General features: G+C 41.9%; 1 protein-coding gene across 1 annotated transcript in view; it reads right to left on the bottom strand.

The window, feature by feature from the left end:
* LOC137281144 (monocarboxylate transporter 12-like) overlaps window positions 1-23,645 on the bottom strand; it is a 45,170-nt gene that overhangs the window by 15,929 nt on the left and 5,596 nt on the right. The window contains exons 2-5 of the mRNA XM_067812273.1: window positions 17,230-17,373; window positions 14,519-15,316; window positions 6,788-6,838; window positions 5,368-5,481 (exon numbers count right to left, since the gene is read on the bottom strand). Of these exons, the coding sequence (XP_067668374.1) occupies window positions 5,368-5,481; window positions 6,788-6,838; window positions 14,519-15,316; window positions 17,230-17,373 (1,107 nt within the window). The remainder of the gene's footprint in view (window positions 1-5,367; window positions 5,482-6,787; window positions 6,839-14,518; window positions 15,317-17,229; window positions 17,374-23,645) is intronic.

Genomic DNA, 23,645 nt, shown 5'->3' with positions numbered 1-23,645 from the left:
TGATTATATATTCCTCATCTGATAACAATATTTTCAAAGTTTCTTAAATTCTATCCTAACATACTGAAACACATATCAAAGTTACATATACGGCACACTAAGAACGTTTTATCAATGTTAAATTTTGGAGTAGGGGCGCGGATACGGGTGGAAGTCTTTCCGTTCAGTATGTATATAGTCTCCCTGCTGTGGTGTGCTTATGTAGCTTTTCTTACATTAACCCTATGATACTTGACGCTTTTGATTAGGCGGGGATTGCTTAAGTACATCTGGCAATATGTAAAATACATTGTGTAAAATAGCTGGTTATGAAGAGCTGTTAATGAGTTTGGCTGGATGGTTGTGAAAATGTTATGATTGAGCTAAGACTTATCAATGTTTTGATCGCAATGGTGCAATGGTTGTTCTAGAGACGATTTGAAAAAACCTCGCTTGAACTCCGTCACCGCCGGAAGCTTCAAGAAAGAACATTACATTGAATACACGGCACACATAGTTCAGGTTTAAATATACCTCACGTGCACACTATAGCTGTCATACTGTGTCAGACGATGACCGACGAAGAAGCGTGTTCGTTCACTCCCTCCACTAGTTTAGCGGAAGATACTGTACTGTGTGAATGTGACGTAATCACATACGCTCCGCCTGTTGATGAATATTAATGCTTTCTCTGCACTTAAGGGCACAACATACGTGATGGCTGACGGATGACAATTGAATGTATTATATGTTTGTGTGCGCGCGTGCATTCGTGCATGCATGAATGCCTCTGAGTGAGTGAGTGAGTTTAGCTTTACGATGCACTCGGCAATAATCCAGCTATATGGCTTCGGTCTGTAAATAATCGAGTCTGAACCAGACAATCCAGTGATCAACAGCATGAGCATCGATCTGTGCAATTGGGAACCGATGACATGTGTCAACCAAATCAGCGAGTTTAACCACCCGGTTCCGTCAGTCGCCTCTTCCGACAAGCACAGTCGCCTTTTAGGGCAAGCATGGGTTGCTAACGGCCTATTCTACTCCGCACATTCACGGGTAATGAATGCCTGTTTGCCTAAGTCGTGTATTTATTAAAGTCAGTCTTAAGTATTACGTGTCTATTTTCAGGTCGAAACAAATATGTTTACCAAGAAAAAAATCTTAGAAACCCAGCACAAGAAGAAGGAAATGTGTGACAGATAAAAATACTTTTTATGAAATGATCAATGCAAAGTCATGTGTACCTACAATGGCAGTAAACAACAGATTGAAACTACTTACTGATACTACAATAAGAGTGATAATAGCAATACTGTCAATGGTAATTATAGTTGATGTGGTCACAATTCTGTAATCGGCCATGGAGAGATAGTAAGTGTCAAAACATGATCGGCTGACCTCGATGTATTGTGAACTAATAAAGGTATGGGTTTGCTCATTTATGTGGTGTGAAAACCTTCCAGATCGGGAGATAGCGTAGTCGTCTGGTGTCAAGCGTCACTCCGATGACCTGGCCCACTTTTGATTCCAGTTATGTGTAAAATGCATGAGAAACCTTTGTCCCCCCGTGACATTGCTACAACGGCTTAAAACCACACTCGCTGGTCGTCTGCAAAATTCTGTACATAATGTTGCATACAACTAGTCAGTGGTTGTTTCACAGTTGGCTCCAAATGCATCAAAATGTATTCATAAGCATCACAACCTACAGGCCATTGCTGCCCTTTTGTGATATACCGTGAATAAAAAGTTAAGCGCCACCCAGTATATTTTGCAAAAACATTGGTTGGCACATGGGTAATCTTTCAGGAAAACGAGCTATTATAATTTGGCTTAGTACTGTTAGTTTAAAAACACAGTCATAATAAAAATTAACTTTTACTTTCATAGGATGCTTGCGCTTTTGGAAAACGTGCATTTTGTTTTTCTCAAAAAGGTTACCTTCTTTTGAAAAGTGAAAATCAGAAATGACTGTTATATGGTCATATGATTGTCACTTTTGACAAGTGAAACCTAATATTATAGTCTTGTGTAATGACAACAGGAAGAGTTATTTTGATTTAAGAATCAGTGTCATCATATCTGTAACAATAGTTCGTTTAAAAGTAAATACAAATGATTATGACATCCCTAAATCAGTTACCAGATAAACCTTCTCTAAATATGGATTGGTCTTCCCAGTTAGTTCAGCCTAACATTTCCACAGCTTCACATCTTAGTTTTGAAATAGGCTGACGCTTAACGTTTTATTCCTGGTGTACATTCGTGACAACTAATGTGTGTTAAAACTGTGCCCTATATGTAATTCCCCAGCTATAGCTAATGTTCGTGTTTCTTTAATATCAGGCATACCTGTATTAAGGACTATTATTGTAAATAGCCAAACCTCATAAATGTTAAAAAACCCTTTCTGTCCACCTGTAAGTACTCGTCATAAAACCTTTATCAAAGTTTATACGGATTGTCGTTTAGCGACATGTACTGGTAAACACATATAAGATGATCCACGACCTGACAAATGACCCCAATTTGCATACTTGGGAACGCCCCACAGGACGATACACATGAAACAAGAGGGAGACAGACTGTCTGATAAATATCGAGAAGTTCATTTTCCCCTAGCGTTTCACGCATGAATTGTTATAGCACACTCGATTTGGGAACAGGTACAATCTCAACGAATTGAATCAACACAATATACTGAGCAAATATGTTTAGGACCACCGATCCATTTCACGAAGCAAATGACATTTTCCTGCTTTTTTAAAACAAAATTGTTGACTATCTAACATGCTTGTCAATGCCCCAATCATCTATTTGTCTTCGTCTTAACTAAAGGTTAGCGTGGAATATCAGTATCTTATGCCTGAAATTGCAGTCTTATCATTCGAAGGAATATGCGGTGTTGTTTTAATGGGTAAAGTTGACTTTTCGTCTGCTACATATTAAATAGATAATACCTACATATAGTTAATTGTGTTTCATTTAACTATTTAATATGTTAAAAGTTATGTTATCTGTTACCGAATGGTGGTGGCTAAATCAGAGTAGCAAGGGGGAAATATTTTTATCCCATAATTTTGTTCCTATTTCTCTGTACGGGCTGATTTTCGTCCATAATTCCTCTGGTGATCGACCGGGAATACATGTCTTGGAAATTTATATAACCTTTTCCAGAGAAATGGTTAGTATTCAAACAATATTTCCAAATTTGTCATATTTTTATTCTGGTCACCAAAACTGTGTACAGAAATACCTTTTGACATTGTAAGTCAGTGTGAAATATCTTTGTACACAAATTTGTCGGTTTGGGGAGCACTCAGTACCAGACTCAGTAGATTTATCAGTGACTAATAAAATATAAAATACAGACAGCTCACCAGAGATTACTCTTTTTTTATGACGAAGTATGGGAACAGTAAAAACCTGATATAGTATGTGTCAATTATTATACAAGACACAACAATGCTGGAAAATTAGGCGGACTTACTGATTTATGCTTGAATCAATCACTCTCTGAATCAATCTCGGTGTCTGAATCACTTGCAAGTCCAAAGTCAATCACTAGTCTGTCAATTTCCCTTTCTACTGCGATTTCGCGTTGCCAGTAACCATCTTCAATTGTTTTAACAAGTTTACAACATCCCGACCATTCTTTTGCACCGATTGCAGACATTTCATATATGGCAACTCTTAAGGAACTTTTTGTGAACTGCAAGTTTTGTGAAGCGACATACTTTTTCACATTTGCCCAAATTAACTCAATCGGGTTTAGTTCTGCGTGGTATGGAGGGAGACGTAGTACATCATGACCATGTTGCTTCAACATCGTGTCTGCTCTGTAGACAGGGCCCGATTTGTTGGATTTTGCAAGAAACAGTAGTTCGGCTTTAAGCATTTTCTCATCAAATGAGATATTGTGCCTTTGTAGCCACGCTTTTATGTCATCTTTTCTGTTGGCGGTTGTCGGACATCTGTCCACTTGCTTGCCATGATATGGTTTATTATTCATAACGATGACAGAGGGCAGTGGAAGGTTTGGGATCAACTTTTCCTGGAGCCATTTGGAGTTCATCTCGTCATGAGTTTGGAATCAAAAACAAGCAAAGCATTTGGAGGTTGGACGGAGACGGAGGTTGAACCCCATTTATTACGACTTCACCCTCAAGTTGCCAACACTTTGGGACAATGTAGTGTTTCATCGATAAAGATGAGTGTTCGATTTTCTTCTCTGTATTTCTTTATTGCACGCAAGTATTGCAAACGGTTGGAAACAATGTCTTTACGTTCCATTAAAAACTTACGGTTGGACTGCTTTTTTAGCCACCTAAACCCCATGTCTTTGTGATTTTTTCGAAAACTTTCCTTAGAACCCTTGTAGTTCAACTGGCACTTTGCCATATCATACATCGTATCCAAGTGGGTAGTTGTTTTTTACGCCATATAAACTTTGTACAAATTGACGGACTGCACACCGGTCGAAATCATCAAGTTTGTAACTGCAAGTTTTGGGTTTGCGCAACTTGGTGGGACTGGTAAATGTAGGTCCACTCGCACTCCTACCACCTTCTGCCTTAATGCACTTTAAAGTTGCCGTTGAGAGTCCAGTAGCAAGGCTACTTTGCAAAAGAGAATCTGCTTTGGTTGCACAATTTTTGTCCAAATACATGATAACATTGTATGCTATCTCCCTTGCCTGAGAATGAACTATTTGCCCATGTTTTCCTAACTTGGACATTTTTCACTGTAACTGAAATCTGTTTAACAGTATTGAGACAGGTTTTGCACTGTAGCGAGACAAGTGTTGCACAGTAGCGAGACAGGTGTTAATCAGTAGCGGTGTTGATTTCATGTCACGGTTAGCATGTATTGCACGTGCATAATCGTCAAGCTACCCGTAGGAGTCTGAAATGACCCCGACACGTTGTGTGTCAAAACATTAAAAGATGATTTATCCATAAAAGATCTTGGTCATTTACACGGATTGTAAATTAACCCCCCAAATTGTAATACATTGTATGACATTGTTTATTTATCCAATTGATCACATGTTACACATTAAAATATTCATGCTGTTGTAGCAGGGCGTGGAGTCATCCCACAGATGACTTCCTTACCTTGTCAGCTTGCTGACAGAGGCTAACCTCTTTGGTCATGTGGACAAGATGTCCGACTTCGGGTGAGAAGGTCCGTCGTTCGACTCGGAAACTTTGTGGCCGCTACACTGTAAAATGTTCATGGACCACCGATGGTGTTTGTTGGAATAAAGAAATTGAAAACACAATGTCATGAACTCCGACAGAAGCATTTAATACAATTTTCAACATTGTAACAACACATCACACTGCAATACAACAGTAAACAACATTCATGTTGAACACGAGCCTTCAAGAGGCTCCGCTTCAGGTGTGGCTTCAGTCGGCCTGCTCCGTGATTCCTTTGACCGTCTTAGCACCGTAGAACAGAATCCAGAGGCAGTCGTCAGAAACATCATCGAGGCTGGGACATAAAGGTTGCATTCACATAAATAAATAATCGGGATCATCAAAATAAAGATTCCAGATTTTTAATTCTTTCTGGTGAAAGTTAATGCGCGTTAATTATGTAACTTCCGCATCCTTCATCCAAATACGGACGACCGTAATTAACCCCGCTAGTGAAGCAACATATGGTGCCAGTAATATACACAGATTTTGTATTTACGTCTCACCATATGTTCATTAAATCAAATATGTACCACAGGCCATCACGTGGCATTTAATTGAATAAATAAGTATTTTGTTTGCGTCTAGCTTAAAATATACGTAAAATGAAAAGACCCACAGTGAGGCCGACCACTGGATAATCTCGGGGTAACTGGGAATGAAGATGGCCTTTGAAGATAAAACTATGTCTGATCACCGGTAAACTACAGCGCAAATAGAGTGGCGCAAGAAAGAGAAAATGACCAGTCTTGCCATATGCGAGAGAGGCGATCCAAGGCAACGTACTTCACTCGCTTCGGTTCTAAAAATATTTCTAAACTAAACAGTTTGCCTGTGGTCTAATCTCCATTTAACAGCCCAGCTCCCATCCTGAAATATCAAATGACTGGTCGTTGAGAGACCGCTTCTACTCGTGAAGATACGGGTGAGAACTGATCTTCAGTAAACCATCCTTGTCGTAAGAGGCGACTATCGGGATGGGGTGTTTAGGCTCGCTGAGTTGGTTGACACATGTCATTGTATCCCAGTTCCGTAGTTTGGTGTTCATGCTGTTGATTACTGGATTTTCTTTTCCACGATTATTACAGACCGACGACATATAGCTGGAATATTGCTGAAAGCGGCGTTAAACAAAACCCATTCACGTACAGTCTAATCTTTGATGTGAGAACGGATGTGAGAGAGTTAACTTCGGTCATTTAAACATTTCTGCATTATATTTATTTAAATCACGTGAATAATTATATATTATTAAGAATAAAACAACATAGGGTAATATTAATACAATATCATATCACATAGTAATTTCTCTGGCCTTCGTGATAAAACATAAGTAACTGTGATGATTTGATGATCACCGATGACCACACCCTGTCATCGAGTCTGGCCATCTTATCTTTTAACTATGTTCTTATGACCCCCTGCCTGAAAATGGGGCGGTAGGGTAGCAGAGTGGGTAAAATATTTACCCAGAAGACTCGAGGTGGATTCCTGACATGGGTACATGTGTGAAGACCATCTTTCGTGTCCGTCGCGTTGATATTGCTGGAATATTGCAAAAAGCGGCGTATAAAAATATATTCACTCTGTCACTCACTCACCTGAAAATATGAAAACGGCGAAGTACTGCCCACTCTTCACATAAATCAGACCTTGGAAGAGAAGAGCACTTGCTTAACACATGTTGCATTTGAGATTACGCTTTCTGAGTAAACTATATTCCAGTACTTTTATTGGGTTGAGTCTCATCCGGGATTCGAACCCACATTGTCAGCATTAAATCGCCAGCTATCGAACCCGGGAATCTCAGTTCATACTTATTTTCTCTATCCGAAGCAGTCAATCTATCATGAATATTATTGGACGGTGGTGTCACACTAAGATGTGATGACGTCTTCAATGGATGACATCATATGCTTCCAAAGAAACCAAAGATTCAATATGAGTGTTCGTCACACTATGTTTACGATACGGAGTGATATTTAGGAGTGATATTTAGGCACGAGTGTCGTAAACATAGTATGATATGTTCATTTCTTTGAAAGGTTCATCTGAGGAAAATACAGCCAAATCTACTTTCAAACATAGGCTGGTTATCCACCGTCGTTGCATATTGAAGGCAGCGTCATCGAAGAAACGTGACGTCATAACTTTGATCATGACGTCATGTCACCATGGGAATTTTGCTTTTGGGCATCGTGTAAAAAATATGAACCCCAGCATTTGCGCCTTTTTAGTAATTTTTTAACATAAACCCTGTGTATACTGATGTTACACAGTTTTGCTGAAATTTCAAACCTGTTCAATAAAGTGAGTGAGTGAGTTAATATATAACGTCACATCGGCAATATCTCAGCCATATGACGCCAACATTTAATTCTGAAAGGAAATATATGTATAGTATTAAAAAATGGCAACGAAGGATAGTAAAACAACTAGAATATCACAATTTCAAATAAAACTAGCATGGAAAGTTAAAAATAATATCACTATTCGGAGAATACAATATAAAACCATATTGAAGGTAGACCACCATAATAGGGGCCATGGGGACTTACAGTGCCTTTGCTACCTGCATGGACCCTAGTTGGATTTACATCATCCCCTCAGCTGTTAGCAATTTAGACACATCTAGCCAAAAATTAAAAATACAGATATACTACGATTAAGAACAGTGGAAAGTCTAAATTTACTGTGAATGCTTTTGGACTTACGTACCCTCTCAGGAGGACAATAATGTTACGGTACTTCAACCCCCTTTGAGGGTACAGCCACTAACATTTCAAGTTACTAGTCCAAACTTCCAATAATTAAAATACATCTATTTACACAACAAGTTTTCAAAATTCAACCAAGAAATCAATGTCTTTTAAAAAACCAATAATTAAATGAAAACTAACGCTGGTAAAAAGATCCTTAATTGTTTTAACTGTGTAATACATATCCCTTGTGATGGAGAATTCAACACAGTCAAGCAGAATATGCTTGACCGTGACTCTCTCATCACATGGGATACAAAATGGAGGATCCTCATCTTTTAACAGGTATGAATGAGTATATCTAGTGTGACCAATACGGCATCGTCGTAAAATAACCTCCTCAAATCTGGACTGACAACCCAAGTGGGTATAACCAATGTCAGGTTTTATTTCATGTAATTTATTTATACCTACTTGGGTGTCCCACTTCTTCTGCATCAGATCACGGATATAAGATCTAATGCTCGCTTTGTAATCACTGTAAGGAATAAGCAGTGCTGTCACAGATTTGTTGAGTGCTGCTTTAGCAGCAAGGTCAGCCAGTGTGTTACCAGAGATCCCTACATGGCTGGGTAATCAACAGAAGACGATGTCGTATTGGCCAGTTGCAAGATCATTATACAATTCAATAATTTCAATTAAAAGTGGATGTTTGCAAGAAATATTTTTAATAGCCTGGAGGCAGGAAAGAGAGTCGGAATAGATTATGTACTGTTTATGTTTAGGGTGCCTTTGTATGTATTTAAGAGCAGTTAATATGGCGTTAGCTTCTGCTGTAAAAATAGAACTATTATCTGGTAATCTAGAAGATATTGTTCTGGATCCAATGACAGTGGTACAAGCCACAGCGCCACTGTCCTTGGATCCATCTGTAAATAAGGGTTTGTAATTGCTATATTTATGTTTTAATTGATGATATTCTTGTTTATATTGTAAGTCATTTGTTTCTGATTTTTTAAATGATGTTAATGTTAGGTCAACTTGTGGCGTAACCAATTGCCAAGGAGGAGAAGAAAGGAGACGGGAAGGAGCTATACTTTCCAGCTCAATACCGGCAGAAGAAATAAATGGCTTAATTCTGTGCCCAAGAGGTGGAACAAGAGAAGATTTTTTGTTATACAAATCCTCATAAAGCGGATTGAACACACAGTTATAGGCAGGGTTAGATTCATTAGAATATAAATTAGTAATGTATTGTAAAGACAATTTGATACGACGTTGAGTAAGAGATGGTTCATCAGCCTCAACGTAGAGACTATCAATAGATGAAGTTCTGAAAGACCCAAGACAAAGTCTTAAGCCTTGATGGTGGAGAGAATCAAGATGTTTAAGGTTGCTTTTGCAGGCTCCACCATATACGATGGAGCCATAATCGAGTTTCGAACGGACCAGTGATCGATATAGGTGTAAGAGGTTGCTTGATCCCCTCCCCACTTTGAGTTGGAAACAACTTGCAACAAGTCAAGCGCCTTCAGGCATTTAGTTTTAAGGGACTTGATATGAGTGTGTTACCAGAGATCCCTACATGGCTGGGTAATCAACAGAAGACGATGTCGTATTAGCCAGTTGCAAGATCATTATACAATTCAATAATTTCAATTAAAAGTGGATGTTTGCAAGAAATATTTTTAATAGCCTGGAGGCAGGAAAGAGAGTCGGAATAGATTATGTACTGTTTATGTTTAGGGTGCCTTTGTATGTATTTAACGGACCAGTGATCGATATAGGTGTAAGAGGGTTGCTTGATCCCCTCCCCACTTTGAGTTGGAAACAACTTTCAACAAGTCAAGCGCCTTCAGGCATTTAGTTTTAAGGGACTTGATATGAGGCAGATATGTTAGATGGGAGTCAAAGATTAGGTCCAATAACTTGACCTCCTTTACAACTTTGATGGGAGTGCCATCTAGAGATAGTTCTGGGTCCTTATGTGGTTTATATTTTCGGCAAAAATGTATACAATTAGTTTTGGATTTAGAAAATTTGAAGCCGTTTTCAAGACACCATTTATTTATTTTGTTTAAACATAGCTGCAGTTGCCGTTCAATAGTATGCATATTTTTACCACGGCAAGAAATACTAAAATCATCCACAAATAACGATCCATCAATTGAATCGTGTAAAACTTTTGATAAACTGTTTATCCTTATGCTAAAACGTGTGACAGACAAAATGCTGCCTTGTGGAACACCCTGATCCTGATTGTAATGATCAGACAGGGTAGAACCCACTCGAACTTGAAACTGTCTGTCATTTATAAAGTTGGCTATAAATTGAGGTAAACGACCTCGCAAGCCGAAGTCATGTAAGTCTCTTAAAATACCATATTTCCAGGTTGTGTCATATGCTTTTTCGAGATCAAAAAAGATAGACACAGCATGTTGTTTATTAATTAGTGCATTTTTAACAAATGATTCTAAACGCACTAAGTGATCGACAGTACTTCTGTTTTTGCGGAAACCACACTGTATATCAGTTATAAGGTTATTTGTTTCCAAGTACCAAACTAGTCGATTATTTATCATGCGTTCCATGGTCTTGCAAACACAGCTAGTTAAGGAAATAGGACGATAATTGGACGGATCCGTATGATCACGTCCGGTTTAGGTATTGGTACTACTATGGCGTCATGCCATGAGGGAGGAAAGTTACCTGATGTCCAAATATCATCAAAAATATTTAGGCGAGTTTCTAGGCAGGATTCTGATAAGTGCTTCAGGAGTTGATAATGTATGTTATCAGCTCCAGGAGCAGTGTCATGAGCTTGATCAAGAGCAGTATGGAGGTCATTAGAAAAAACGTTTCATTATAATCTTCCCCATTAACAGAATTGAAATTAAAAGTTTTCTTTTCTTGTTCTTTTTGATATTGCTGGAATTTTGGTACATAATTTGAAGAGGAAGAGTGTTTAGCAAGGGTTTCACCTAGCTTTATCGCAATATCTGATTTATCAGTAAGCAATTGATCTCCATGTTTAAGATGATGGACAGTAGATTTAGTACCTTTACCTTTAATTTTCTGGACCATGTTCCATACCTTGGACATGGGTGTCCGAGAATTTATTTTGGATACATAATTTTGCCAAGATTGGCGTTTGTTCTGTTTAAACGTACGCCGCGCTTTAGCATTTAAAATTTAAAATTTATTTAAATTATGCACCATGGGATGGCGACGGAAATAATGTTCTGCCTTTTTCCTTGCCTTCCTAGCTTGTTTGCATTCATCGTTGAACTGTGGTTTTCTTATATGTGGAATTACAGAGGAATTTGGTATACACTCATCAGCTATGGAGTTCAGTTCATCAGAAAAACATTTAATAGCATCAGGAACGTCAATAAAACGTTCCGGTTTAGGTTTTTCAGCACACAATGTTTCAAATAAAGCCCAGTTAGCTTTTTGAAAATTTCGTCTGGATGATGGAGGAACATCAGATGGAGTTACAGCTTTTAATATAGTAGGAAAATGGTCACTTCCACAGAGGTCATCGTGGACTGACCATTCAAATTCATTTAGTAGTTCTGAATTTGTCAATGACAAGTCAAGAGCAGAATAGGTCCCTGTTCCAAGGTGTAAATATGTCCTGGAACCATCATTCTAAATACATAAATCATTGTCAGAACAAAAGTCCTCCAACAATTTACCTTTAGTGTTTGTAGTTACACTACCATAGAGTGGGTTGTGCCCATTTCGATCTCCCATTATAATACAGGGCTTCGGGAGTTGGTCATATAGAGCTTGAAGATCAGTTTTGGCAAACGTCGAAGATGGTGAAATATAGAGAGAGCACAGCGTAACCGCTACATGTAAAGTAATTCTTACTGCAACAGCCTGCATATTAGTATTAAGGCAAACAGGGCTTTGAATAACGTTTTGTGTGACTAGAATGGATGATCCGCCAGTGGCCCTAGCTCCCGGAGGTGAAAAAGAATGACATGCATTAAAATGACGAAGGTCAAATGTATCTGTTTGTTTTAAATATGTCTCTTGGAGACATATCGCTGAAGGGGTAAAATCTTGGACTAATAGCTGTAATTCATGTAAATTAGTCCTCAGTCCTCTGCAGTTCCACTGTACAATATTATTGGAATAAACTATCTTTTGGGGGGGATTTATTGGGGATCTACCCCGCACTCTTTTGGAGGGCGACAAGCTATGTGCCCTAGAATGGACGTTTTCAGAAATGTCCATGTCTTTAAGAGACCCATATTTATTAAACAATTGAATTTTATTTTGTGATCCCTTAGGAGCTCAGCCATTTTGTTGTTTTGAAGCATCAGGCTTTGGCTTCGGTTTACTTTTCACCGTTTGTTGACTATCAGCTGTTGATTGACACTTTGAATGTGACTGAGATGATGATGATTTGTGATCAGAAGACGACTTTGAAGTGATTCCTGAGTCTGTGGTGATATAGCAGGGTACTAAAGCTGTGGAGAACACGGAGAACACCCAACCCCAGAGGCTGCATCTACAAGATAAACTGTGATTGCGGCAGCAGCTACATAGGTGAAACCTGCAGACCATTCAACATCAGACTCAAAGAGCACCAAACTTCAGTAAGAAAATTAGATCTGAAATCGGCCCTCTCTGAACACATCGTCAACTATCCAAACCACTCCATCAACTGGAAAAACACCGAGATCCTGGCTTCCAACATCAGTGATTGGCGGAGAAGGAAGCCTTGGGGAGCAATCAACATCAGAAGATTAGAACCTCAGATCAACAGAGATCAAGGCGTGTACCTACCCTCTGCCTGGTGTGTCAACAAGGACTTATAGACTCTCAATCTATCAGCTGTGTAAACAACTATGTACTGTTAAAACTTTCCTCCTTTCATCTCTCCTCTGTGATTGTACATACCTAATTACATTTATGTGCTTGTATATACATCTTAACTCTCTGGCTTCATGTATACCTGTATATATTCTGCTATGTTACCTATGTTCATTATCCACCTGACGAAGGGGCAAGAATTAGCCTGGAAACGTCATGTTAAAAGAATTAAAGAAGTTGTCATCCATAATAGTGTCTTGTATTAGATACGTATTGGTTGGAACACTTTCATTGCTTTATCGGATTGAAAAGCGTTTGACGTCGAGCACACGTCGAGTTCATTTCAGTCATGATGTCAAGTTCTGTCATATCAGAAAACAACCGATCACGGTCTCTGATCCCTTTGCTCGTGTTTAACGTATTGTGAGCAGATACAGTAACCGGAATTCCAACAAACGATTCTATGCTCATGAAATTGACTGCTGTTGTTTACCGCACTCAACCTGCAGTGCACCTGAACGTAACCGTTTAATGTTCTTAATTTCCCCGGCAATACATTGAATACCTTTGGCAACTACGAACGGGTTCAATTTTTGAGGTGTTTTATCAACAGATTCAATCACAAGAAAGCGTGGCAAAAACTCAATTTATCTGGACGGTCGAAGGTCATCATCGTCAACATCATTTTCAAGAGGACGTTTGTTTTTTTTGTGGCGATTTCATAAGCCTTCTGGCATACGACTCTAGGCAAAAACAAAGATTTCTAAGATCAAAACATTCGCCAAGTCTTTAGACATGTTATAATTTCGTAATTTTCTTACAACAGTAAACAAATGTAGCATAGGGCTTGGCGTGACCAGCCGATTGGTCGAATCGGTCCTATTCGACCACCCGTCTAGGCGAAGTCAGGGCCAGTGGTGTATTGAGCAACAGGAACACGATTGCAGGCCCCTATTGCCCTCAACCACCAGCGTCCCCTCCCACAGGGACGCAATCCACGGCAAACGGGTTGGTGGACCAAATATCCCCCTGGGTCCACTACGGGGGTGTCGGCGAGCTCTTGGCGTTACCCAGCACCCACCACAAGGTGGTGGCTCGCCACGGGTGCCCTGTTCAATACAATATCCAGAGTATAAACATAGAAAGTAATATATAATCACACATAATTGTACAAAAGCAAATAGTCTCTCATATATTTAGTTAAGATAGTACAGTGTTTAGTGCAGTGTTTAGTGGTATTCAGATGTAACCTGATATAATCAGATATAACCTCGGCTTGTACACTCACGTGCTAAAGAAACGTCCCCATGTATATTATCCTCTCCCAAACAACAATGACAAACACAACAAGTATGTTCAAGTTTTCATATCAATTAAAAAGCTATAGTTTACAAATCGGTAGGCTAACATAGAGATCAATATTGATTCAACAAGTTTATAGGCTACGTTTATAAATGATTGTTGGACGCCCGGCTTTCGGGTATGAAATTAATGCTTCAGTGATCATAGTCCGGTGTTGACCAGAAAGAACTTTGATCGTAAATGGTAAGTGAGCGTGAGGAAGTTTGGTTTTGGTGTGAGGTGAGCATTTAGGGTCTCAATTGTTTTTTCATAAATATGTGCTTACCTTTTCCCTATTTAATAGGAAGATATGGACACCGAAATATCTTTTCACATTTGTCAGCAAGAAAAGTTTGTTCCGACATTGCGAGGCATAAGTAACGTCCTGGCAGGAAATCAGGAGTTTGACTGCTGGCTCAGACAGAACTGATCAACAAGATGTTGCTCAACAACACGAGTACATACCTGCTATCGGGGGCCCGATAAGAGTCCCTATTCCATACGAAAATGACATGATGCCAATCCCAGAGGCCAGCATCTTGACATCGACGGTGTCCAGCACTAATGGGAGAAGACAGACGAACTGCCCACCCGTGTAGAGCCCAGTAAGGAACCCGAACGCCAGTATCCGTACACTTGAAAGACTAAATAATGGTAGAAATAAGATCAGTGTTGCTACAAGAGATGGTAAGCAGTTGTACAAAACAGCACTGCCAATCGAAGTATCGTTCGCTGCAAATCCCACGAGAATACGCGATATCATGCTTCCAGTTCCAGACACGGAAACAACCAGGGACGAATCCTGAAGTGAGGCTCCACTCTTGTAAAAGAAATCCGGCAAGTAGAGATAGAGTGTTGAAATTGATATAGAGAAGCATAAATAACTGAATGCTAACATGACAAAAGAAGTGTTCGTGAGGACTGTAAAGAACTGGACACCATTTTCACGAAGGTGTTGAACAATCTGACGACACGATACGCGTTTTCTTCCAGTTTGAAGTCTTTCATTCTTCCGTTGGGTTTCAAATGGAGAAGGTTGCAAGAGCATTGCACAAATGCAAAGATTAAACATGACCCCACCGTTGAGAAGGAATGCTCCATGGAGGCCGTATTGGCTCAGGAGATGTTGAATCAGGACAGGGTGAATCATAACACCAAGACCGGTCCCGCACGTGACTAAACCGGAAACTATACTTGACGTCTTCGGAAAATGGTAGCCTATAGATACCATACAACCACCTTGAGCAAATCCTGTTCCTAGACCTGAAACGAGTGAGTGAGTGAGTTTAGTTGTACGCCGCACTCAGCAATATTCCAGCTATATGGCGGCGGTCTGTAAATTGTCGAGTCTGGACCAGACAATCCAGTGATCAACAGCATCGATCTGAACAATTGGGAACCGATGATATGTGTTAACCTAGTCAGCGAGCCTGACAACCCACTCCTGTTAGCAGAGTCGCCTTTTATGGCAAGCGTGGGCTTATTCTACCCCGGGACCTTCACGCGTGAGACCTGAAACGAAGCATGGAGATAATCAGTAGTAAGGTTATAGCAACAGCTCCTAAACCGTGAAGATCCGGGTTAGAATTGATCTTCTGCAACCCTTGTTTGTTGAGTGGTCAGACTCGCTAACTTGGTTAATACATGTCATCGTTTATCAATGCTGATGACATCAATCACCGGTTTGTCTGGTCAGATCGCTGGAACACTGGGGAATGACCTTTAGCATAGTGCACAGGACATTAACGTTAACCAACATGTGTGGCAATCAGAGAATTGTGTACATCGGAACAAAGTGTATGGAAAAGAAAAAAAATCCTTCAAATATATATCCGTTTACTTTCACTTGCTTTTCAAAAATAGGGTACGGGTGTCGATTTTATCTTGTTTAACTTTATTTTTTTAATTTTAAGCAGCAACACGTGTGCACATTAGTATGTCTTCATACCATATCATGTTGTGACAATGCCTTGTGATGAAGCACTCAAAGATTTTTATATCAAATCATTATTCATGCTTTTTGTTTTCAGGATTTGTCACTTAGAGCCCATTATTTATTCTATTCTGATCTATTTTATTCAGAAACGGGTTTTCACATGTATGGCTAAACCAAGGCGTTGGCGATGTACAGTTAGTCATCCTCACCTTCGAACAACGCATCAAAGATATAGCCTGCCAGACTTGGCATAATGATGTTTGTAGCACAACTTTTCTAAAACACTATTCACAATTCAAATATAACCTTCACTTGGAACCGTATATCACTGAATTAAAAAACAAAAACCTAATACGTGCATACTGCAAATTCCGAATTTCCCACAACAATCTGAAGATCAACAAATTTAGATGTAAGAAAGATGCCGCAATAACAGACTTTGTGTGTACAGTATGTAATGCCTTGGAAGTTGAAGATGAGAATCATGTCTTTTTTTAGTGTAAATATTACGAATGTTGGCGTGGAAAGTATTTCTTACAACTTCGAAAAGTGTATAGAGGTCCATTAGCCTTAGAATCAATCCTCAAATCAAGGAACAGTCAGGTAATATATTTTACTGCCGTACTTTTGCATAATATATTCCAAGCAAGATCTGCACCCAGTTGACCACTGTACATAGGTTAAATAACTGTATAACTGTATTATAGGCCACAAGGCAAATAAACTGTCTGTCTGTATGTCTGTCAGTATGCCAGTTCAAGGACAGGGTCAGAATGATGAATGTTATCTCAGGTTTATATTTAATCGCTGCAGGGTATTTGGACGTGTTTGAAACGTTAGTAGCACTCAGGTATGATTTCCTTTCCCAAAACGTCAGTTTCGTAACATTTTCTTGGTTGCTCTCATGCATTTTGTGTTGTGGAACGCTGCACTATTAGCTTTATGTGTGGAGTATTGGCTGCCTGTCGGCAAACTGAAGCAGACTGGTCACCAATGTACACAATAAGATGACGACCATCTGCCTCCACTTCCCCCTTCACGTCCTACAAGCATGGGTTGTCCTACAAGCATGGATTGATTAGGACCACTTCTGACAGGGATCTTCACGGGTGTTCGTGTTTCAAAGTTTGATTTAAGGAGTTTCTTAGTTTTCAATTAACTGGACAAATTCCATTGTTCAAATCGAAAGTGATGACATATGAACCATCTCGGTACAGGACGTCTTTCAGTTGTTACATACCTGCAACCAGTGCGTATGAAATAAACAGCAGTCTGATGTCCCGGGTGAAGAAGCTGGCACCAAACCCCAACATTCCCAGAACTCCTGACAGAAGCACGCACGTCCTGCAGTCATAGGAGTTGATAACGAGGCTGGCTACTGGACCTGAGAACGGGAGTCCATTTACGGACATGTCATTGAAATCAGAAATATCAAATTTCGATAAAATGTCTCTATGCATGACCATCTGAGGAAGCTATATATCTCCAAGGCTCGTATTTCTGTAAGTATGCATACCCCTCCTCGGAATCATAAATCGACATAAATCATATTTTTAATGAGGTAAGGGTTTTATTTCTTCTATTTACTGTCGAGTGATGATTGATTGTCACCCCTCGCGATTTTCGGCGGACAAACAATCGGTATTTAGTGACCAGTTTTCAGACATAAATGAATGAGAAAAAAGTACTGTCAGAAATATAAGAAATATTGTTTTTCGGCTGCTACTCCGTATCCGTAAAGTTTACACAATCGCAAACAGCGTATATCGAAATAGCACACAGCGGTCTAACTGGACATTCAGTGGGGTGCGTAATAGGATATCCAGAAAAGCATGGTTAATCGTAAAATCATGCAAAACTTACGAAACATACGAAACATTGCTGAAAACAATAGATCAAACTATAGTTAGCAATTGGGTCTTCCGTCAACTCAGCTGGCATGAAATGCACGTGTTGCCAACGGGCACAAGGGTCCATCTCAAAGATAGCTTATGCCTTTCCGTGTGGTTGAATATGTCTCATTTGTTGATTAGCATCTTACCTGTCTCTTTTCATAAAGTGTATGTTCAGATACGTGAAAGTGTACGATACCTACAGAAAAGCTTAATTCAGCCATCTAATTAAATGTCTCAATTTACATAGGTGGAATGACTATCCGATGATCGCCAGGACTGGATATTATTTGTAATTTGCTGTTTGCTTCCCCAGTTTAATGCCCTAAAGGATTATCTTATCTCAGCTGAGTAGTGGACAACGTCTCTCTGGCGTCGTTTTCAAGATGGCGGCACTTCCGGTCACGTGACCCGCATGGTGACGTCATTCGATTGTTCTAGGATGACGTCATGAGTTGGTGAGCGGGATGGGGATCAGTTTCCAAAAACGTTTTGATTGACAGAACTCAAGAAAGGATACTTTCCACACTTTTTCAACACCGACCATAACCAAGGCTATGTGGGTGCTTATCCTCCCGCCTCCACTTATGATCCTGACAGTATGTTTCCTGCAGAACGTCAAGCTTTCTTCACCTGGTACCATGCACGAGTGGCTGAAGGGACCGTCTTTGCTCTGGACGAAGAACTGTTGGCCTACTGTCAGAGTGATGTGGATATTTTGCGTCGAGGTTGTGCTGCCTTCCGTCACATCTTCATCCAACAGAATGACGTGGACCCTTTCTACGAAGCAGTGACTCTCCCCATGGCTTGCATGCTCACTTTCAGAAAGCTGTTTTTGGAACCACGTACCATTGCCATCATACCTCCTCAAGGTTATCGTCCACAGCGTCGTTACTCTCTTCAGTGTCTGCACTGGTTGAACTGGATTATACATCAACACCCTGGCCTCCACATTCAACATGCTCGTAATGGTGGGGAAGCTGGCTTTGATGGTGGTGGTGGCAGCCACTACACGGTGGACAGTTACGATGCCAACACACATACCGTGTACGAATACCTGGGTTGTTTCTGGCATGGATGTACTCGATGTTACAAGACAGGCCGATGTGAACCCCATGCCACCCTGGGCACAACCCCTTGGGAACCATTCCATCATTCCATGTACCGGCTTGGTGTGTTACGACAGCATCCTGACATCCACCAAGTAGTGACCCAGTGGGAATGTGATTTCTTGAAAGAACAGAAAGACAACGAGGATCTGAGAGCGTTCCTGACCACCCTGCAAGGACCTCATGCTTACCTGCCTGACCCATTGGATCCCAGAGATGCCTTCTATGGAGGACGCACCAACGCCACCAAGCTCTACTATGAAGCAAAGGAAGAGGAAGAGATCAAATATGTGGACGTGTGTTCTCTCTACCCCTACATTTGCAAGTATGGCACGTACCCCTTGAGGCATCCCGAGATCAAGGATCATCCTCCCGTGTCAGACTTGTTTGACCTACATGAACTCATTCAGTGTCGGGTCTTGCCACCCACGGACCTCTACCATCCCGTGCTTCCTTACCGCATCCATGGCAAGCTGCTGTTTCCTCTGTGTCGTACTTGTGCTGAAGAAGAGTTGAATGAATCCTGTCCCCACGGTGACGAAGATCGAGCATGGGTGGGCACCTACGTCAGCAAGGAGTTGCAGTATGCCGTTCAAGAGTGTGGCTATCAAGTCCTTGACATCTACGAGGCTTGGCATTTTGACAGTCTCACCACCTACGACCCTGACACGCAAGAGGGAGGATTGTTTGCCAAGTATGTGAACAATTTCTTCCAGATCAAACAAGAGGCCAGCGGATACCCTGAAGGTTGTACAGACCCCGAGGAGTACATCAGGGAGATTCAGCAAAAAGAAGGAGTCACGTTGGATCGTGCTCACATTCGCAAAATCCCTGGACTACGTGCCCTCAAGAAAGCCTGCCTAAACAACCACTGGGGCAAGTTTGGCCAACGTATCGGGTTCGACAGGACAGAGTACATCAGTTCTCCACAAAGGTACTTTGCCCTCCTTCGGGATGAACGGTGTCAAGTAAAGGATGTCAACATTATCAACGAAGACCTCCTCTGTGTCACGTATGAACCTCGCCCAGAATTTCGCGACCTACATCCTGCTCACAACGTGGTCATTGCAGCCTGGGTCACAGCCCAAGCCGGTCTCAAGCTCTACTCGTATCTGAAACCATTGGATCGCCGCGTCCTGTACTTTGATACAGACAGCATCATCTACATTCATCGTCCCCTACAGTACAACCCTCCACTGGGAGATACCTTGGGAGAACTCACCGACGAGCTGAATGGTTTGAATGTGTTGTATATATCTTCAAGGTTCATCGATCCTTGAGGTCATTTCTGGTGTCACCTGCAGGGCGATAAGACGTATGTCAGGGACACTGTCAGGGACCATGTCAGGGACACAGTCAGGGGCCGACGACCTGGTGGATGCCATGGTCACCCCACTCACGTTACGTCATCCTTTTACCATGTTGATTGCAGGCCCTACAGGGTCGGGTAAAACGTCGTTCGTCAAAACGTTGATGGAACACGTGTTTCAACTAGGGATTCTCGATCTACCCCCTCAGGGGATCGTTTGGGTGTACAGTGAATGGCAACCCATGCACGAGGACTTGGAAGTGTTGACATCAAAGTTAAACCTCCCCCTGACCTTTGTGCAAACCATGAGTGAAGCCAACACGCAGTTACCTGCAGCAGGGTCTGGTCGGGGTGGGGGTGGGGGTGGTTTGCCTGCACCCCACTGGTTGATCATTGACGATTTGCTGGGCGATCATAGCAAAGAGGAAGAGGCAGACGTGTTGCGATGGTTTACCAAGAAAAGTCACCATCGCAACACGTCCGTGTTGTACCTGACACAAAACCTCTTTGCCTCGACGCCTCATCATCGCACCATTAGTTTAAATGCTCACTATCTGGTGCTGTTTAAAAACCCGAGGGACGCCTCTCAAATGGATCACTTGGCTCGACAAATCTTTCCAGGACAGACGGCTTTCCTTCGAGAAGCCTATCTGTTTCTGGTCTTGAAACCCACCACGGCCAAAGAACATTGTGTGCGTACCCATCTCTTTCGCAACCCCACCACCCTTTACGTTCCCAAGTGATAAATAGCGGTGACTGTCGAGCTGGCCCATCAGTCGAGTCTGACCTGCCATGGGAAACAGACGAAAACAGACCCAGCCCCGCAAACGTGCTGTTGTTGCCACAGGCTTGTTTAAACCCGCTCGTAAAAACTCTCCTGTTATGAAAGTGGTCTACTTTTGGGAAATCGTGTGCAACCCACCACCAGTAGGACTGAAGACTGAAGAAATCACCTTGAAAAAGAGCCTTACATGGTTTTCATCAAAAGAGGCGTGTATAAACTCACTTCGTCAAGCGTGGCGAATCGGGGTCGATCTACCTGATTCATACGGTGGACCCACGTGCTATATTTACAAAAAGGTTCGCTACACACCATGAGGGAGTGTATTGAAAACAACATGGATCTTCTCCACATACTGAGTGAGTCTATGTCTTTACAACGTAAAACATTACTGTCTCATCTGACCAAACCCCAGTTTATGGCGATCATCACGTTGTTGCATTACATCATCATCAGTTTTATTCCAGTGACAGATCACGAGAAAAAAGATCTTGTTCCTGTACAGGAAGATCATTCGCGTACTGAACAGCAAACGAGGAGGATACAGAGATAAAAAGCAGTTGCTGGTTACTTTTCACTATATATTTCCAACTTGTGTACAAGCACTGGATCGATATTTGTATCAATCGGACCAGGACGAAACCCATGAGTCTGTTATCTCGCACTGAGGAACCAGCCGTGAAGCTTGACACGTCCATCCACAATAACATTACCTCGCCGCATGTAGACCAAATGGGAGGAGGGGTGCAAGAAAAGGGGACCCAAGCCTACGCAACCATGATGTTTTATATCTACTGTTACGTCACGCCCAGTCGAACGAGCTATGGCAATATCTCAATCGACAAAAAAAAGAGTGTCCCTCTGTGTCCCTCAAGTGCCTCTCAAGTGTCCCCATGTGTCCCTCAAGTGCCCCTGTGTCCCTTGAGTGTCCCTCTGTGTCCCTCAAGTGCCTCTCAAGTGTCCCCATGTGTCCCTGAAGTGCCCATGTGTCCCTGAAGTGTCCCTCTGTGTCCCTCAAGTGTCCCCATGTGTCCCTGAAGTGCCCATGTGTCCCGTGAGTGTCCCTCTGTGTATCTCAAGTGCCTCTCAAGTGTCCCCATGTGTCCCTGAAGTGCCCATGTGTCCCTCAAGTGTCCCTCTGTGTATCTCAAGTGTCCCACAAGTGCCCCTAAAGTGTCCCTCAAGTGTCCCCTCAAGTGTGCCATGTGTCCCTCAAGTGTCCCTCTGTGTATCGCGAGTGTCCTTCGAGTGTCCCTCAAGTGTGTGTCCCTTGAGTGTCCCTCTGTGTCCCTCTGTGTCCCGCAAGTGTCCCTCTGTGTATCTCAGGTGTCCCTTGAGTGCCCTCTGTGTCCCCCGACTATAAAAGTGTGCCTCTAAGTAGTGTGGTCAGTTGAGCGAGAACCACTAATGTGTCAAAACATGGGTCGCGTCAAGAGAGATTGCCCTGTGCCTGGTTGTACTGCAAAGCAACTTTCAAAACTGTCTAATCATTTATCACAAGTACACAAGATGGATTCTGATGGAAAGAGAAGATGGTTGAAACTGAAGAACGGAATGAGTGAAGTCAAACCTACTATTCTCAAGTCGGATCTATTACATCTTCTGCCCTCTTCTCCTGATCCTACTCCTTCAACGTTGAAGCATGCACGGAAGATGGTGATGGTCCCTGAAGAGGTATGGCAAAGTCTGCAAGACGAAAAACGACGTCATTTGCTCAAGTCCAACCTGTTGGAACAGAAACGGTTACTCACGCTTCACGATATGGATACCCTCGTTCGTGATGACACGATTCCCTTCAGGGACAGAGAGCAGCAGTATAACACCTTGTTGCAACAGATGTTGGCGTTTCAAGACAAAGCAGCAGCAGCTGCAGCAGCAACAATAGCACGACGCACCAGCCACACGCAGCCATGGAACGGAACCACCAGCACCACCAGGGAGGAAGGAACAACACCCCTCGGGAAAGGAGGGACTCCCCCTGTCCTAGCTGCTCCCCGTAAGTACGGTTTTACTTACTGAGTCACACTCTGGCCTGTGTAGAGGTCGCCTAGAAGTCTTAGGTCTACAAGTCTTAAGACTAAGAGAGCTGTCTTAGACCCCCTAAGCATGGAGAGCGCGAAGCCGGTTACAGAGTCACTGACTCATGTTCTTTGATTCTTTTGTTTCAGAACACTCCTCCTCCTCTGACCTCATTCTGAATGACGTGGTGCAAAAGATTCCTAAAACGCTGCAAGCCAAGGCCAAACAGTTTGATAGCACGGATACAAGCCCCTCCTGACTTGGGTTGGAATGAAAACGGTCAATTCGTGGTGGAAGGGGAACCCATGCCTGGGACTCACATGGTGGATCTCATCAATGATCTTGTGCGACAACGTACCAAAGCAGATCCTCCACGGGGTTGGAACGTTCTGGCTCAGTATCTCGCTTCCAGCAACGTCCCTCATGAACTGATTGGCAACCCTCTCCGTTGGTCCTGGATGATGAAAACGAAAGGGACCACGCAACAACAGCAACACCACGCGCCTCCCACACCCGTGAAACGTCAGGCGGAAGGGACCTCCTTGT

The sequence above is a fragment of the Haliotis asinina genome, chromosome 4, assembly GCF_037392515.1.
Source record: "Haliotis asinina isolate JCU_RB_2024 chromosome 4, JCU_Hal_asi_v2, whole genome shotgun sequence".
In the NCBI taxonomy this organism is placed as follows: domain Eukaryota; kingdom Metazoa; phylum Mollusca; class Gastropoda; order Lepetellida; family Haliotidae; genus Haliotis; species Haliotis asinina.
Note: the sequence above shows the minus strand (reverse complement) of the source record. Positions and strands in the feature narration are given on the sequence as shown.